Genomic DNA, 18,075 nt, shown 5'->3' on the forward strand with positions numbered 1-18,075 from the left:
AGATAAAATGTAACAAACTCCTTTGAAAATCATAGTACTAAGTTTATAAGAAATGCAGTGTTCTAGGGTCCCCAAATAAGAGGAAACTGAATTAAACCGGTAGTAGCCTTGTGACAGATAAGATTGGCCGTTTCAGAGAGGCTGGCTTTTGACAGCTAAAAGGAAACATCAGGATTTAGGTCTACAGAAATTGGAAAAAGGAGTTCCACACAACACTGAGACAACTGAGCACCAGGCTGGCTCAGTCAGCAGAGCATGTGACTCTTGATCTCAGGGTCAGGATTTCAAGACCCACGTTGGGCATGGAGCCTACTTTAAAATTAAAAAACAAAAACAACCCCCCCCCCCAAAACCTGGGACCACTTAAGAACTACATCTTCAATGAAAGAACAATTAAGAAAAAACTCAGTTCAGGGGCACCTGGCTGGCTCAGTCCATTAAATGTCTCTTGATTTCAGTCATGATCTCACAGTTTATGAGATCAAGGTCTACCCCGTCCCCCTCAACCCAACAAGGCTCTGTGTTCAATGTACAGCCTGCTTAGGATTCTTTCTCTCCTCCCTCTCAAAATACACAAAGAAGGGAAAGGAAGAGAAGGAAAAAAAGGGAGAAAGAAGAAAAGAAAAAAGAAAAAAAAAAAGAAAAAGAAAGGAAAAGAAAGGAAAAGAAAAGAAAAAAGAAAAAAAGAAAAGAAACTCAGTTCCCTAGCGTAGGCAGATATGTGAATTTGTCTGTCCCAGGCTGGGCTCTCAGTGGGCAAAAAGTCTCCCTTGAAGATTTAGAACAACGAATTTGCCCTCAGACTCGCCTGAAGTTCAAATTTACAGGCACTGGTCCAAGAAACCATAGTACCTAACCACTGATATTCCTGGAGACACCTAGCAGAAGTAAACAAAAAATTTATCTGGAAGGACCCACCCTCAACCTAGGTGGGTGGCACAGGCTTCCTAAATATAAGGCTCTATTGGAGAGGAGTTCATACTCTAAAATTTATAAAACTCTCGAGGAAAAATCCGATAAACAGCAGTATTTAAACTTTATAAGCATATTTTTAAATATTCATTTTGAGAGAGAGAAAGAGAGCAAAAGGGGGGGGGGGTGGAAACAAAGGGTGAGAGAGAGAGAATCCCAAGCAGGTTCTGCACTGCCAAGGGCAGAGCCCCATATAGGTCTCAATCCCATATGAGATCATGACCTGAGCTTAAGTCAAGAGTTGGAAGCTTAACCAAGTCATTCAGGGACCCCAAGCATGATATATTTAAACTGATTAAATAAGTTACTTATGTACCTTTGCTCCACAAGCCTCTATAAACTGCAACTGATCAAATATATAAGATCAGGGGAAGGAAAGGCTTTTATTGTGTATGTTCCAAACATTAGATGTAAATTTAGGAACTCCCAAGAGATTACAGTTTTGACAAGAATCATGAACAGGAAATATCATGCATGCACAGATAGTTTACACCAATGCTATTAAAAATCACAAAACACTGAATAAAAGTTTGGATTAGCTCTAAGCCCAGCAGTTCAGGCAACCTTCTGAAATTCTGTGAGCCACTTTTAATAAAACAGATTAAAACCCGTGTTAGAAAATTAATTCATTTCTATCAACAACATATACATTTCAGTGACTAACAGCAAAGACTCAAACTGCTTAGCAGCAGTAGTGATAATTGGGAGTGCCCAATGGGGAAAGTCACTGACAGCAACAAAACAGTGTGTGTTTCTAAAAAGGAACTGTAAACAGAGAAGATCCCCCCATGCCACTGTAAAACTGAATCAACCTATCAAATAACGGCCACTGATTTATAATTTGAAAATAGTGACAAGCTCAACTCCAAAGCTTATGCTTTTAAACAAGATTCGACATCTTTTATTTACATATTTTTGACATACATCAACGGTCTTATACAATTAACTAAATCTAGTAACAGTGAGGATGGAACATAAAAGACACAATTCCAAATTTTAGTCAGGTTGAAACACATTTTCACTAACTGAAAGATACAATAAACAAGCAGCCATTGTAAAGTTATAGACTGTATGTCAATTCACTTAAAATTCAAAAGTCAGCCACACAGCTATAGAGACAATGGGAAATTTGCAAATGCAAATATTACATATGCAGGTAGAATGCATGCATGGCATCACATTTATTCTTTATCTTTTAAGCTATTCTGAAAGTAAACTGGAATAAGTATCTTAATAATATATGTACATCAAGGCACATTCTTTTCTTGTGCTTTAGGAATGATTTACATGTGATTTGCTTTTATTTTCATTTTACACCTTATATTAGCTGCTAATACTTAAAAAGTTTAATTTTAACAATTATAGTTTGAGTGGTAGCTTCCCACAGGAGAGAAATGTGGCATCTCCCTATGGTTATTTTGAAAATCAGAAAACTGGATAGCTTCTAGAAGTGGGAATTTAAAAATCAAACACACAAATTAATATAATTTACAGGGAACTTTTAAAAATAATTTACTTCCAACAATTTGGTGGACCATAATCAATTTCTTTGAGTAGTATACTATAATGAGGGCTGAATTGAAGACTTCACTATTCTGAAGTTACTCAACAATTATATGGTATCCTCAGGACAGCTTTAGATGTCTATATTGCTATCCTATTTCTAAATTGCAGTTTTTCAACAAAATTGAACAATTAAACATGATACAAAAGCTGCAAACATACCAAATCTAGTTTTAACTTGTTCATTCTTTCAGCAAAAGAATGAGATTTTTTTTTTTTTTCATTTATTGTCCCATGTTATCAAGAAGAAATTTCCCATCAACAGTTGTTTAATAACAGTGTTCTTTGCTTGTGGTCAATTTACTTGCCTTGAAGAGATAGTATATAGTAAGGCTTTAATAGGCATTTCATGCATTTTAAAAATCAGCTATGTATTTAAGGGCTCCCCATATAGATAAGTATACTGTGCAAACTTGATTACAACATGTAACTCATTAAGTGCTTTAAAACAGAATAAATCCCTGACTTATAAGGGGTTAAAATAAATAGTAAGTCAAGAATCACAGACCTGAAGCATTTTAAAAATGTAATGTACCTATGCATCCTACTAAAATGCTTTATATTAGAATTTTTTTTAGACCTATAAACAGGGCAAATGAAACCACAGAACCTATTTTGAGAATAAAAGAAGAAAATCTGACTAGTACAGCCTTTTAAACTCAAAGTAGATGATCATGTCAAAATGCAAGTGAAACTATACAGTTTTTAATTCAGTACAGTCCTTTATAAACATCAATTCATAAAAAGTACACCATGATAAACCAATGCCATCAAGTACATTTGTTTTCAACTTCTTTACAGTAAATGGACTTTTCAACAGAACCTATCAGCCAGACAAATCGTTTAGAAGTGTTAAAACCTCACCCAAGAGCCCAGAGCCTTGACATACAGGCTCTAGGCAGACAGTCGCACAGTACTGTAAACAAATGTTCTGTGAGTTCAGTATACAATGCTATGACCCTTCTTTTTTTCTCCAAGACTGTATTCACTCTGTTTCTGAAATATGTGCCACCTCTACTTCGACAGTTTGAATCGCTTCTGCAACTTCAGACAGCTTCTGTCCTTGCTGTTGTGCCAACACGTAATTAACCACTTGCATAATACTTTGGTCAGAAAGCGTAGATACTGATGGACACTCTTCCGTAGCTGCCACGGCTTCGAGTGCTTCCATGGTCTCTCCTGTCACGACCACAGTCTCAAGTTCTTGAGGACCACTGCTTTCTTGTTCCTGCATGTCTGCTGTTAAGATACTAACAGCATGCTCCACTTGAGTTCCTTGGTTATGAAACTGAAGGGTATCTTTTTCCAGCATAATTTTGCAAGGCACATAATCTCTGTGGAATTTAGTCATATGTTTACGGAGGGTTCGAGCATCTATGTAGGCTTCGCTACATACAGGGCAGACGTAGGGCCGTTCACCAGTATGCGTTCTGACGTGGCGTTTTAGAGATCGGGCATCAGCCCAAGCTACTCCACATGTTAAGCATTCAAATGGCTTAACTCCTATTAAGAGAGAGAGGTGTTCCCAGAGATACAAGTTACTGACAGGCAATTCTGATTCCATGAACAGTCTCACTTAACCTTCCCAGCAATCCTGTAATCTTAGGATAAGGAAATACAAGCTTCAAATAGCCCAGTTCAGCATAAAAATGCTGACCTACAATATTAAGCTCACTAAAAAAGGAATCCATCTACATACACAACAATCAGGTATCCAGGTTCAGGATCACCTCAATCACGTGAATAAATCTTACATAATCTAGAATTCATCTCTTGTCAAGGAAGGTGAGGTAACAGGCAAGAAGGCTGGTAAAGGGGGAATCACTATTAGACTGGCTTTTTATTCTATTTACATATATACACAGTATGAAGTATAGTTACCTTCATGGTTGTTCATGTGTCTCCTATACTCTCTTAGCTGAGTGAATTTTCTTCCACATTGTTCACATACCCGTTCCAGGTTCTGCTTCGCTCTTCCTTTTTTTCCATGGGTAGCTTTCTTTACATGCCTTCTGAACAATGCTTTTTCATAAAATTCTTTGCCACATATATTACACCTATAATGGGGGGGGGGGACCTAAATTATTTTTTCCAAAGCACCAGCATACAAAAAAATTAATCCAAGTACATACATCTCAATTAAGTTCAGATCCTGCTCCAATCTACCTACCTATAAGGCTCAGTGACAGAATGAGACTTCACATGGGAATACCAATCTTTCTTCCAACTATAGCACTTATCACAAAATTGGCACTGGAATGGCTTCACACCAAGATGTTTGTTCATGTGCTGACGAAGATCTCTAGCTTCAAAGAAACTTTTTTCACATCTGCAATAATAAAATTCAAGCACTCGATCAGATCACTGTATTATTTTTTTAAAACAAATTTCCAAGACTCAGTATATTTTTGGGTTTTATAACTCTAGAAAATGATCCCAATTGAAAACACAAGAATGCGCTACTATTCCAATCTTGCAGTAAAGGCTTCAAGGTTTTAAGTTCTTTTAGCTCTTAACTACTAGAGACATTTTACTTTTTAATGTTTTTATTTAAATTCCAGTGAATTAACCTACAATGTGATACTAGGGGTACAATATAGTGATTCAAAACTTCTGTACATCCAGTGCTCATCGAAACAAGTGCACTCCTTAATCCCCATCACTTATTTAACCCATCTTCCCACCCACAGCCCCTCTAGTAACCCTTGGTTTGTTTTCTATAGTTAAGAGTCTGTTTCTCGGCTTGCTCCACACCCTTTTTTTCCCTTTGCTGGTTTGTTTTGTTTCTAGTACTAGAAACATTTTAGAAAGAACCATGCAGAGCTCTCAAAGGCTATTGTATAAGACATTTATTTTCTTTCTCTCCCTAAACCCCATCTGATCTCCCTTTTTATCCTCGCCCATTTTCCATCCATGTGTTTGGAGTAGGCCTCACCATCGACCATAAAGATGGAGCAATTGTCTTAGGCCTGAGTCAATCAGAGCACAGCATTCCCTTGGCTATAATTACTGATCCAGGGATAATCGAATGACTTAACTAGATCCAATGGGCGTCGATCTCAGAACCTGTATAGGAACTACCAGAAAAGCAGCTTGACAATTTGGGAGTCGAGAGGATGTGAGGCTGAAACCATTGTTACTGCCATGTCCACAGAGCCTCAGAGACCAAGTGCTAACAGATGTGAATCTAGTTTACATTAAACTATTCAAACTCCCTAGATTTTACCACCTTTCATTCAGGCCAGTTTAGGTAGTGTTTTCTTTCACTTGCAACTAAAAATCTATTAATAATAAAACAATTTTATTAAAAAAATTTTTTTAAACCTTTATTTTTGAGAGACAGAGCACGAGCAGGGGAGGAACAGAGAGAGAGGGGAGACACAATCTGAAACAGGCTCCAGGCTCTGAGCTGTCAGCACAGGGCCCAATGCAAACCCACAAACCGCAAGTTCATGACCTGAGCTGAAGTCGGACCTTTAACCAAGTGAGCCACCCAGGCACTCCTAAAATAATTTTTTTTATAATAAGACTAATAAAAGTGAGAAAAGAAAATATGGCAGAGTAGGAAACCCCACAAGCTCACAAAAGAAGTGGCCAAAACTAGCCAAAACTATGAGGATCAATTTTATTAGAACCCCAGAAAGGGATTAAAAGTGTACAGTGGCCAGGCAAATGTTTAATTAAAAAGAAAATCAGGGGCTCCTGGGTGGCTCAGTCAGTTAAGCATCCGACTTCAGCTCAGGTCATGATCTCCCAGTTTGTGGGTTTCAGTCCCGTGTCGGGCTCTGTGCCGACAGCTCGGAGCCTGGAGTCTGCTTCAGATTCTGTATCTCCCTCTCTCTCTGACCCTCCCCCATTCATGCTGTCTCAAAAATAAATAAACGTTAAAAAAAATTTAAAAAAAAATCATTAAATCTTGTGAGAGAGCTTTGTAGCATCTGAACTCCCCTGATCCCCTTTCCCTGCTTCTCAGCTGAGCAGCAGCCATGAAGACTGCATTCCCATGATGGGCTCCTGGTGCCAGAGGGACTTCTTCTTAAAGAACTGTGCTGGTCTCTTTTGACCTAACCGGTGACTCCCTCAAGTATCCCCCCAAAAGGGCCTGCATTCTGGAATCAGACAGTGGTGATGTTTCCACAATGTACCGGATGTACTAAAAGTTAGTGAACTGTACACTTGAAAATGATGAATTTTTTGTGAGTTTTACCTCAATTATAAAAGAGATTTCAAGATGCTTTGGAAAATAAAAAGAGGAAGAGAAGAAAAAGAGTCTAAAGAGAGGAAAAACTAGCAGATGGCTTAGCACTTTAGATGAACAACCTAGAAAAAAAATCTCTGGCTCGCACTGGGGGCTCTCACTTCCTACAATCTCTGCCTCCAAGTAGTACGTTTGAAGAATGTCTTTAAAGTATTTCAAGTGAGTGATTTACATGGTATAAGATATCTAAATAAAACTTAAAAACCATAAATAGCAATATCTAGGCATTAAAGACATTAAAATAAAAAATAAGTAACAACTGAATATTATCTTCAAACAGTTTTTTTCAGGTTTATCAAGTTATAAAATTGTAAGATATCTGAAATGCACATCATAATGGTTTGATACATATATCCATTGTGAAAGGATTCCTCCCATTTAGTTAATGTATCCATCACGTCAGATATATGTATATATATGTGTGTGTGTATGTTTAAGTTCTACTCCTTTATCAAATTTCAATTATATAATAGTATTATCAACTATAGCTACCTCAAATATTTTCTTTTGAAAACAATTTTCAAATAAACCTATGAAGAAACACAAGGAAACTGAATAGTTTGTGTATTAAATACTTACTGAGTACAATGATAGCCTCGAACTTCAGGCTTTGGCTGGTGTTTCTTTAGGTGCTTGCTGAGGCCAGAGCCCCTGTGAAAAGACTTTCCACAAACTGAGCAAAGGTACTTGGACTCTCCTATAAAAAATAAAAAACATGTCACAAATCCAGCAATCAGGTGCTCTTCCAACAGAATACTTTATGTTACACTTCAAAAGTTACTTTACCAAAGGGACACAGAAGCTATAACATTTGGCAGCCATCTTCTCAGAACAACAACAAGCCAAGTCAAAATCTTCTGTTTCTTCTCAACTACAGTACTAGCAAGGCTACTACCACTACCCAAAGAACATGACACGCTTGCATAATCATCTGGATTATAATAATACAGAGTTGAACGCAAGTTCTAGAGCAGATATCTACCCTTCACTAGCCATGGCGACATTATGTAAATTATGCATGATTCACTAGTGAGTACACATTTTGCTACACTGAGGGAAACAATGACTATTTTTATACCAATAAGATAGCTCTAAACTAGATTTAAAAAACACTTTTTAGCCTTAATTTGAATTTTTTTAAATGTTTATTTTTGAGAATGAGACAGAACGCAAGTGGAAGAGGGGCAGAAAGAGAGAGAGAGAGAGAGAGAGAGAGAGAGAGAGAGAGAGAATCTGAAGCAGGCTCCAGGCTCTGAGCTGTCAGCACAGAGCCTGACACGGGGCTCGAGCTCATGAACATGTGAGATCATGACCTGGGCTGAACTCAGACACTTAACTGACTGAGCCACCCAGGCACCCCAGCCTTAATGAAAAAAACTGCACACACACAGCCGTTAGTATATCAATATAATTTCTAAAACATATATAGCACAATAATTAACTGAATTATGGTATATAATGGGTAGCTAAGTTAATACAAATTTCTCATTACCTGTGTGAATACTCATATGTTCTTGAAGACTCCGTTTGGTAACAAATGACTTAACACATAGTTCACACTGGAACTGCTTTTGTGATTGATGGAGACTCTGGTGCAATTTTAGACCATGTTTATAGATGAAAGTCTTTCCACAGACCTAAGATGGCACAGGTATTTATACCAGTAAAACAGAAAAGAGAAACCGGGGCTGTTTCTGAAGAATGAGGCTAGAGAAACTATATGCCATTTTAAAGAAAAGAATTATAAACAAAATGACAAACTGAAAGCTGAAACAAATGTCAAGGATATTTAGCTGGCTGACCATCTTCTGACTCAGAACTTAACAAATATCGCTACTTTTCTTACATCCACTGGCGGTCAAAGCCATACAAAAGACCCTCATGCTGTCCTTGTGAGACTAATAAACAGTATACCTTATATTAAGAGACATGACAGCTTAATCAAGAAAATATACTAATTTATTGCTACACAAACTAGAACAGTGCTTCTCAAACTCTGTGATGAATCAGTCTTCCTTTTGTCAATCCATTTTTTGTTAAATATGCTAAAAATGTCACAACAATGTAACTGCCATGAGAGTTTCTAAAAGTCCACTCTCCATTTCTGTACATATCTTCCATGGACCACACATTTTGAGTAGTGCTACACTACAAGACCAGAGGCCCAATTAATACTCAGTTTTAAAATTTATGAGTAAAATGATGCTTAGGACTTGGCTTCAAAAGAAATGAGGGGAAAGGGAAGTAGGGCAGTGAGGGAAGTATACATAAAACACAGCTGATCATGTGTTCATAGCCACTGAAGCTGGATAAAGGGTCCATGAGAGTCTATTCTATTCTCATATAACAAAAAGCTAAAAAAAAAAAAGGGGGTGGGGGGAGAGAAAGATTAAAAATTTCACTGGGGGAAAAAACTCATTGTTTCCAAAACTGTTCACTAATAAAAACGAGTTCCACTTATATGCAAGGCTACCGGGGCTACTGGAAAATTTTCACTGTTCCAAACAGCCCAAAGCTGGCTAATCACAGGATTCTTAGCTAGAAGCTGTATTTTGGCATTCAGATAGTCTCAGTCCTCAGCTCTAGAGAAGAACACACAGCTTAGGGAGGATTTTTGCTAAGAAGATTTGTTTAAGCCATGGGTTCCTTTCCAGTCCAGGTAGGTCCCGCTGAAGCTTAAAGGGATGAATGGGATAGCGAACTAGTTATTCTCACCTAACATCTTCTGAATCATAGTAAGTTTCATGAACATCCTAAACTGATTCATTTCAAATTACAACAAATTAAATAGCAAATCAAAGAACACAACTGGGAATTTCCCTTAAACCAGGCAACAAACTGAAAAAGTCACAGAATTCTCTGTGACTCCAGAGAGTCAGGGTGACTCCAGAATCAACCAGTCTCATCACTAGTTAAGTTCAAATTTTCTTTACATAACAAAGTAAATGTCATGGCTTTACCTGGCATGCATGTGGCTTTACACCTGTATGCTTTAACATGTGTATTCGAAGAGAATATAATTTAGGTAATGTCCTTCCACATATGGAACATATAAATTCTCGTTTGGTTCTCCCCTTCTCAGACGATGTTCCTGATGCCTCATTAGACGTGGAATTGGAAGAAGATGAAGTGGGTGCATCTTTTCTGGTATGTCGAATAAGATGTGCTCGCAAGGAGGCACTGTACTGAAACTGTTTTTTACACAACTAAAAGGAAAAGTAAATAAAATTCTGTCTAAATGTAGTTCCATAACAAATGTTAAGTGACACCTGACTCCTATTTCAAGTTCCTGTTTGTTACGATTATATAAATCAAAAAAACCACACACTCTATAAAAGATGATATGCTAGGTATCAGACATAAGGATGAAAGGGGTTAAAGACCCAGACTCTACTCTGGAGAGGTTTATAATCTAACCACAGAAACAGGATTTACATGTGAAAGAGTGAAGTATTTAGGAAGAGGGAGTAATTGAAGCAATAGACAAAGGCATCAATGAGGAGACTAGGTCTATCTAGAAGGAACGGTAGGATGTCAACAAGAATGCTATCAATAGGAGTACTACAAATTGTTAGGTGGAGCAAAACTAGGGGTTGGAAAAGTAGAAAAAACTCTGATGGTCCTTGGATTTTAATCTGTAGTTGTTAGGGATTCATGAAATATTTTGTTCATTCTTTTAAAAAAATCAAAGTTATATATGCTCACAACCTATAATATTTAATTTTTTTAAATAAATAAAACTCGTCTCTTGCTCTATTTCTGCCATTGTTTTTTAACTCTCTCATGATGCTTGCTTACCTTGGTAACTCTAAGTAACATGAATAATGGATGATGACTCTCTCCCTTCACCCCTCCACTCCCTACACATATGCAGACCTATTACCTTATTTTCTCAATACAGCTATGTTGTAGTTTTGATTAATTTCTACATTCACATTTTTTCAATGATGTAATTACTATTACAGCTGGGCCACAGAGTACACTATGATTCTCTTTCCCTTCTTTTTGTTTTGTTTTGCTTATTTCTGTTTGTATTTACTGATTATTCATCACCAAACCTTTCCCTCAATTGTCTACTGAGGGGAGATTTAAAGACATCACCTATGAAAGAGATCTCCTTCAAAGCATTTTGTCCTGCTCCAACCTGGACTGGTTGTTTCCTATGCTTGGACTCTGTAGAATTGGACCCCATGTTTCCCGGTTTCCCAGGTCTTTCTCACTTTAGTGGAACACCTCTGCAAATAGCTTCCTGAGAAAGGGAGTCTGGGAAGTAAAACTTTTGAGACCTTGCATGTCTGAAACTGTTCTTATCTACCATCACAAATAACTCATAGTTTGGTTACAGATTTTAAGTTAGAAATCAGTGCCCTTTAGAATTTTAAAGACATTATGCTTTTCTTTGTCTTTTAGCTTCCACTGTTGCTGTTGAAAAGCCTGAAGCCATTCTGATCTTTACCTTTTCTATGAGTCTGACCATCTGTTTTCTCTATTGTTATTTATGAGTTTTTCTTTGTCCCTTAATTAGAAGATTTCATAATTTATCTTGATATAGATTTACTTCCATCCATGGTTCAGGGCCTGCAACATGCCCCGTTTCACTTTTTTTTTTTTTTTTTTAATTTTAGAGAAAGAGAGAGGAAGCAGGAGAGGGGGCAGAGGGGGAGAGAGCGCAAGCAGGGGAGAGGGAGAGAGATAAAGAATCCCAAGCAAGCTCCATTTGTAGCGTGGAGCACCTAATCCCACAATCCTGGGATCATGAACTGAGCCGAAACCAAGAGTTGAACACTGAACTGAGCCACCCAGGTGCCCCCATAAGGAAACTTCTAAATTCTGATATTTTTCTTTATTGCACCAATGATTTCCTGATCTCTGTGTTCTCTTTTTGGTGTTATCTGGATATTAGACATCCTACACCAATTCTCTAAATTCCTTCGCTTTCATTTTCTAACTGGTCTTCTGCATTATTTCTGAGAGATTTAGTCTATTTCCCAATTTTTCTGAGATTTTTGTATTTGTGGATTCTTCAAAGTTGCTTTTTTCCTTGAAATATTTATTCCTGAATCTGATGATCCCTGATATCTACTCATCTTTCAGAATGTTAAAAAATTGATTGGAATTTCTGTGTAAGTATGTGGGGGGTGGCGGGGAGTTGTCAACCACTGGCTTTAGTCAGCACTATCTTCAGGTCCTTTGTTATTGCGCTTTGGATTTCTCATCTCTGAGAAACTTTTTTGCTTTTGGGTTAAGGGTCTGACTGCTAACATTCTGGGACTTGAGAAGGGACAGAGGACTTGAAGGGTTTCAATATTCAGTAAATAAGGTTTTCCTTTTCCTTGTTTTGGGTATAATACATTCACGTACACTGTATGCAGTGTTCCCCAAAACAGTCATGGTTTTAGCTCTTCCAGAGAGTAGAAGATGGATCTTTGGCTGGGCGAGTGGTTGTGACTTAACTGCTTCTTACAAAATTTTCTAACAACCAGATTCACTTCTGCTTTCAAAGTAGCTATAACACCAACTCCTGAGGCATTTGGTAGTTCTGCAATACAATTCAGATGGATTCTTAGCTTTCCCCACTGAAAGCCTGGAATGAGCCCTTTTATTAAATCTGTTAAATCAGCTACTACCTCCATTTATCAGGGTCCAGGATATAGTTGATTTCCTCTTTACTCTTTTATGAACTTAAATTTTTGTTTAAATTTATTTATTGTTTTTTTCAAGTTTATTTACTTATCTTCAAGTAATCTCTACTCACAAGGGGGGCCTCAAACTTATAATAATAACCCTGAGATTAAGAGTCATATGCTCTAAGAGTCATATGCCAGGCACCCCTGAGCTTTTATTTTTTCAGTAATAATTTTACTCTTGTCTTACTAGGGTATCAGGAAGAAGCAAAGACAAGTCACTGTTTTTGTTTTTTTTTTGTCAAGGAAATGACATGTACAAATCAAAGATGACTCTTATAGCAATATAAGGGAGACAGAGAAACACAGAGACTACAAGTAGTAGAATAACAATGAAGCAGCAAAACTGGGTTCTATTTATCATGAAGTTAGATAAATCATGTTTAATTAGCTTTCCAATTACTTACCGGACATTTGTAATCTCTAGCTCTTTCATGTTTCAGTGTATGCATTATAAGGGCATATCGTCTCTGAAAAACCATTCCACATTCCCCACATTTATGGGATGCTGCTTCTTCAGTAGTCTCTTTCGTATCCCTTTTTGGCTGTTTCATTTTTTTCCCTCTTTGAACTAATTTCTGGGCTACCTAAGTAAGGGATAGAAAACACAATCTAAGTAAATACAGCCATTTTGATTTTTAAAGTCACGAGTCATATAATATTTCAAACTGGCATTACGTTATTAATTCCGGAATTTAAAACATTAAGTTGCTTTCCTGCACCTACTGCCCTTCCTCCCAAAATAATTTCACCACAGGAATAAGTTGATGAATAGAATGCTTTTTACTTAAAGGTAAAACTACAAAGGTCAACTCTTCGTCATACCTGTTGAACTGCTGACTTGGGAATGGCTTTCCGTTTCTGTAGCTTTTTCTCCATTCCTTTGTGTAGTCGGATATATCCCCCTTCATTAACAGAACGCTGCCGAAGTCTGCTTCTGTAAGTTTCATCATCAGTGCTAAGGTCTGGCTTTGCTGTCAGTGCAACTAGATTTTCCTGATCTTTTAAAGACTGGCTAAGGTTCTGCATTTGCTCTGGAATGTCTTCAGCACAGATATCTTCACTTGATGGGTCATTTCCCATATCACTGTTTTCTGGAGAGTTACTGATCACATTCTCCTTTGAAAGTTTGGGATTAATATCAGAAGGTGCGCTATCTTCTCTGTTTAAAGTTTCTACTTCTGTCTCATCATTTTTTGTTACTAAATCAACAGACTCCATTTCAGGATGGGAACCAGTTATACAGCCTGCAGGTGACAGAGTGGCTTCAGCTTCTGAAGAAACCTGGGGTTCAGGGTGCTGTCCTAGCTCTCCATTCTGCTCAGTTTCTGGCAATTCTCCATTCACCAATAGTACAATTTCACAATCCCCAAGTTCAGTAGATAATGTTGTTGTGGTCCCCTCGTTGCTAGCCACAGGAGGCACAGTGCCTCCATTTTGTTCTGGTAAGTCCTGGGTGGATGCAACTGTTTGTACTTCACCCTTCTTATATACTGTTAGCTGCTTCTCTTCCATTAGTTTATGCACACTCTCACAGATTTCTAAAACTTCCGACATGAAAAGATGACGAGCCAGGATGGCTACATCAGCCATGCTACAGAAGTTAAAACTTAGCACAGAAGTGTAGGCAAATTCCAATAAAGGAAGGAAGCTTGCCTTACAAAAACCTGCATGGAACAAAAAAAATGGGGGTACAAAAAGTTAAAGGTCTACTAAAACACCTTAGAATGACAATTAATACATGATTATGATATATAAAATAGAATATAAAGGCAAATATGACCATTTATTCTGCAATTAAACACTGTGGATTTGTTTTGTGTTCTGGTTGCTTAATAAACCTTGACTAACTCACTTCAATGAGCCGAGTCTCTCAATACCTAAAATAGAAAATAGTATCAGACTTACTACCTCAAAGAGTTGCTGTAAGGCAGTCATTTTCAAACTGTACTCCTTAGAACCCCGGGGGTTCCTCAAATTCCCCTCAAGAAACAGCTGCTGGAGAATGGAGGGTAAAAAAAGAGAGGGAGGCAGGTGAGTAGGCAGGGTTCAACCAACCTGTCCCCTAACCTCACTTCTGTAAGTATAACCATATATTTTAATAACAGAAGTCCATATAAAAATGATTGTGAACAAAGGGTTCTACTACTGAAAATTTAAAAATAAGATCTAACACAGGGGGTCAGCAAAGTTTTTCTGTAAAGAATCAGTTAATAATTATTGCAGGCCATAAGGTGTCTGTTTCAACTACTCAACTCTGCCACTGTAGCTGAAAAGTACAGCCACAGATAACACATACGCAAATATACATGGCTGTGTTCCAATATACTTTACAAAAAGAGAGGGAAATGAGGATTGCTCTGTGGGCTACAGTTTGCAGATTACTGGCCTAAGGAAGGAAATAATTACCATACACATGAGGTATTACATTTTTATTTTATGTGAGAAAATGAGATCAGTTTATTTCTAAGTTCTCAATATTTCACTATTTTACAAAAGCTAATATTCATAATTCAAAAATAAGATAAAACAGTGATAAGTCCAACTCCATCTCCATAACCAGTATGAATAAGAATCTGTATAGCTTTCCAGAGCTTCTTTATACAATTAAGCAAATAATCTTATTCCTCCTTCTTGCAGTAGGTGGCATATAACTTATACTTATTCCATGCGTTGTTTTCTCATATCATAATTTAGCTTAAAGATCTTTTACAAAAATATAAAGAGCCAAAGCAACCTTTTAAAAACTCACATTTGCTGTATTACTCAGTTTTGACTCAAGGTACATAAAATGTAGTCCTTTTATAGAAGTAGATGATGAGCAAGGAAGAGAAGCCTTAAACTGTGAGATATGTTAGCATTCCAGTTGATCATGGCTAATTCAGCCATCCTAGGAAAGTTGGTAATTAAATAGGCTGAAGCCATGTTAATCCTGCTACAAATCATAAGACCAAGTTAAATAAGCTTGAGGTAAGTATTTCTTTAAAAAAAGGTGGCGCGGGGGGAAGAAAACCCACAAGCAAAATAATGTATTTTGGTCTTTTACCTACACCTTTTTAAATTTTTTTAATGTTTATTTATTTTTGAGACAGAGAGCGAGCGTGAGCAGGGGATGGGCAGGGAGAGAGGGAGATACAGAATCTGAAGCAGGCTCCAGGCTCTGAGCTGTCAGCACAGAGCCCGATGCAGGGCTTGAACCCACGGACGTGAGATCATGACCTGAGGCGAAGATGCACGCTCAACCGTGCAACTTATGTATACCTTTTTAAGGTGCCCCTTATGTATACCTTTTTAAGTCTGAAGTCATGAGAAAAATTTCCCATGAAAGAATTAACACTGTTCCAAGTAACAGTTTAAATATATAAAACAGTTTTTTTCAAGGACACAAGTCATGTTTACCATAAAGTACAAAAACACAAAGGAAAAAAAAAAATCATTCATAATTTTGTCAAGAGACAATAGGCAGATAATTTCAGTATCTTGTTTTTACCCCTAGCCTTTTTACATACAATATACACACTCTGCAAAACGATCAAAATGACAACAATTTTGCAAGATAATAAAAAACTCCAGAGATCCATTATACAACAATGTGAACATGATTAACAATAGTGAACTGTATACTTAAAAATCATTAAGGCTGGGGGGCAGGGGCGCCTGGGTGGCTCAGTTTGTTAAGTGTTCAACTTCAGCTCAGGTCATGATCTCACGGTTCGGTTCGTGAGCTCGAGCCCCGCATCGGGCTCTCTGCTGTCAGCACAGAGTCTGCTTCAGATCCTGTCTCTCTGCTCCTTCCTTGCTCACGTTCGCTCTCTCCCTCTCAAAAATAAACATTAAAAAAAATTAGGAGGGTAAATTTTATATTGTGTTTACCAAAATTAAAAACTAAAAAAAGAAAAAAAAAAAAGGACAACAATGGTTGGTAATAGATGGTGTTAGGGAATGTGATCAAAAAGACAGGTTTGCCAGCTGATACGTGAACTGGATAGACCCTGGGCACTCAAAGGCTCCCCACCTTCTTCCCTGTCCTTGGAATGTGAGTTCCACTTGCCTTTCCTGCTCCCAGAGGCTGCTCTAAGGACATAACCTTGAGATAGTGACGTGATACTGAAAATATCTACACAGTTTATGTGACTGGACCCAGTTAAGGACTCTTACAAACTTTTAAGATTTGGTGGGCAGGTGCAGAGATACATTCATCTTGCTGCCACCTAAGACAAGCCTCATACATAAGCGCCCTTTGCTTGTTAAAACTGCCACCTACCAACCTGGAATGGTTTGCCCATTTCTTTGGTCTCTCCCTGCCTTTTGAGTACAGGGACCAATTTCACATTACACCAGGGAAGCTCATGGGAGAGTTATGAACCAACAGACAGAAGAATTATGACAGGGACTTCCACATCCAACAGTATGGCACACTAACATACCCTAATTTGACCCAATTACTTAAAAAAAAAAAATAGGACATAAAAAATTTTTTAAGTATTATTTTAAATATACTTGGTGCCCCAGCATTGAGTGAAACAGGTAAGAAATCCTTCCTGATTAGTCATGACCTCAAACCAGGCTTAATCTAGTAGGATTTTTTGTTGAATATATAGCACTTTGGTAGTCAAAAAGTCCTCACGCTCAGAATTTAAAGTAGTCCCAGACTGGTAATGCCCTCAGAATCTTAAGAACCAAATGTTTTCTCTGTGGAAAACACTGTCAACCCAAAACTCAAAGTTTCCTACAAAGTTCTGAAGAATATAAATTCAGTGTGCACAGATTTTTGATTACAAACAAGGCACCATGAATAAGAGCTAGTGGAAACAAACAGCATGACTCAATCCAGCAAAGATTTTTATTGCTATGATCACATATAAAAAAGTCAACGGTGGCATAACACCAGTAAAGAGCAAAAGGTCATAAAAAGTAGCCCCCTAAAAAGAGACACATGAAAAGAACTACATAGAGCCTCTAAAAAATGGAAAAGAGGGGCCCCTGGATGGCTCAGTCAGCAGAACATGCAACTCTTGATCTCAAGTATGTGAGTTCAAACCCCATACTGGGCACAGAGCTTACTTAAAAAAATAAATAAAAAATAAAATAAAATAATAAAAATAGAAAAGAGACTGGAATAAAAAAAAAAAAAACCTCAGTAAATGAATTTAACAGCAAATTAAACAAATTAACAAATTAACAAAGCTAAAGAGTAGGTGAACTAAAATTTTCCAGAATATCCTACACAGAGATAACCAAAATATAAAAGAAATTAAGAGACACAGAATATAAAGTGAGAATGTCTACCTAACTGGAGTTTCAGAAATATAGAAAAGAGAAATTGAGGCAGAAACAATTTTTGAAGAGATACTAGCTGAGACTTTTTCTCAACTGAGAAAAGTAATCTCAATTGCTGGGTTCAGGAAGTCCAACAATTTCTATGCAGGACAGTTAAAAGTCAAAGATTCCCATACTGGATTAAGAACAAAATCCATAAATATGATGATGTTTAAAGAGAAATCTAAAACCTCAAGATACAAAAAGGTTGAAAAACAAAAGATGGAAAATATCCTAGGCAAATAGTTATGAAAATATTGTTTACATACCTAAAAAATA

At 37.3% G+C, this 18,075-nt stretch overlaps 1 protein-coding gene across 1 annotated transcript in view; it reads right to left on the reverse strand.

Moving 5' to 3' along the window:
• Positions 1-2,800: 2,800 nt before the first annotated feature.
• Positions 2,801-18,075, reverse strand: part of ZBTB11 (zinc finger and BTB domain containing 11) — a 31,472-nt gene continuing 16,197 nt past the window's right edge. Inside the window, exons 4-11 of the mRNA XM_049628105.1 lie at positions 13,303-14,144; positions 12,885-13,064; positions 9,754-9,999; positions 8,286-8,430; positions 7,373-7,490; positions 4,706-4,864; positions 4,417-4,592; positions 2,801-4,038 (exon numbers count right to left, since the gene is read on the reverse strand). Coding sequence (XP_049484062.1) covers positions 3,521-4,038; positions 4,417-4,592; positions 4,706-4,864; positions 7,373-7,490; positions 8,286-8,430; positions 9,754-9,999; positions 12,885-13,064; positions 13,303-14,144 — 2,384 coding nt within the window. The 3' untranslated portion in view covers positions 2,801-3,520. The remainder of the gene's footprint in view (positions 4,039-4,416; positions 4,593-4,705; positions 4,865-7,372; positions 7,491-8,285; positions 8,431-9,753; positions 10,000-12,884; positions 13,065-13,302; positions 14,145-18,075) is intronic.

Source organism: Panthera uncia, chromosome C2 (assembly GCF_023721935.1).
Source record: "Panthera uncia isolate 11264 chromosome C2, Puncia_PCG_1.0, whole genome shotgun sequence".
NCBI lineage: Eukaryota > Metazoa > Chordata > Mammalia > Carnivora > Felidae > Panthera > Panthera uncia.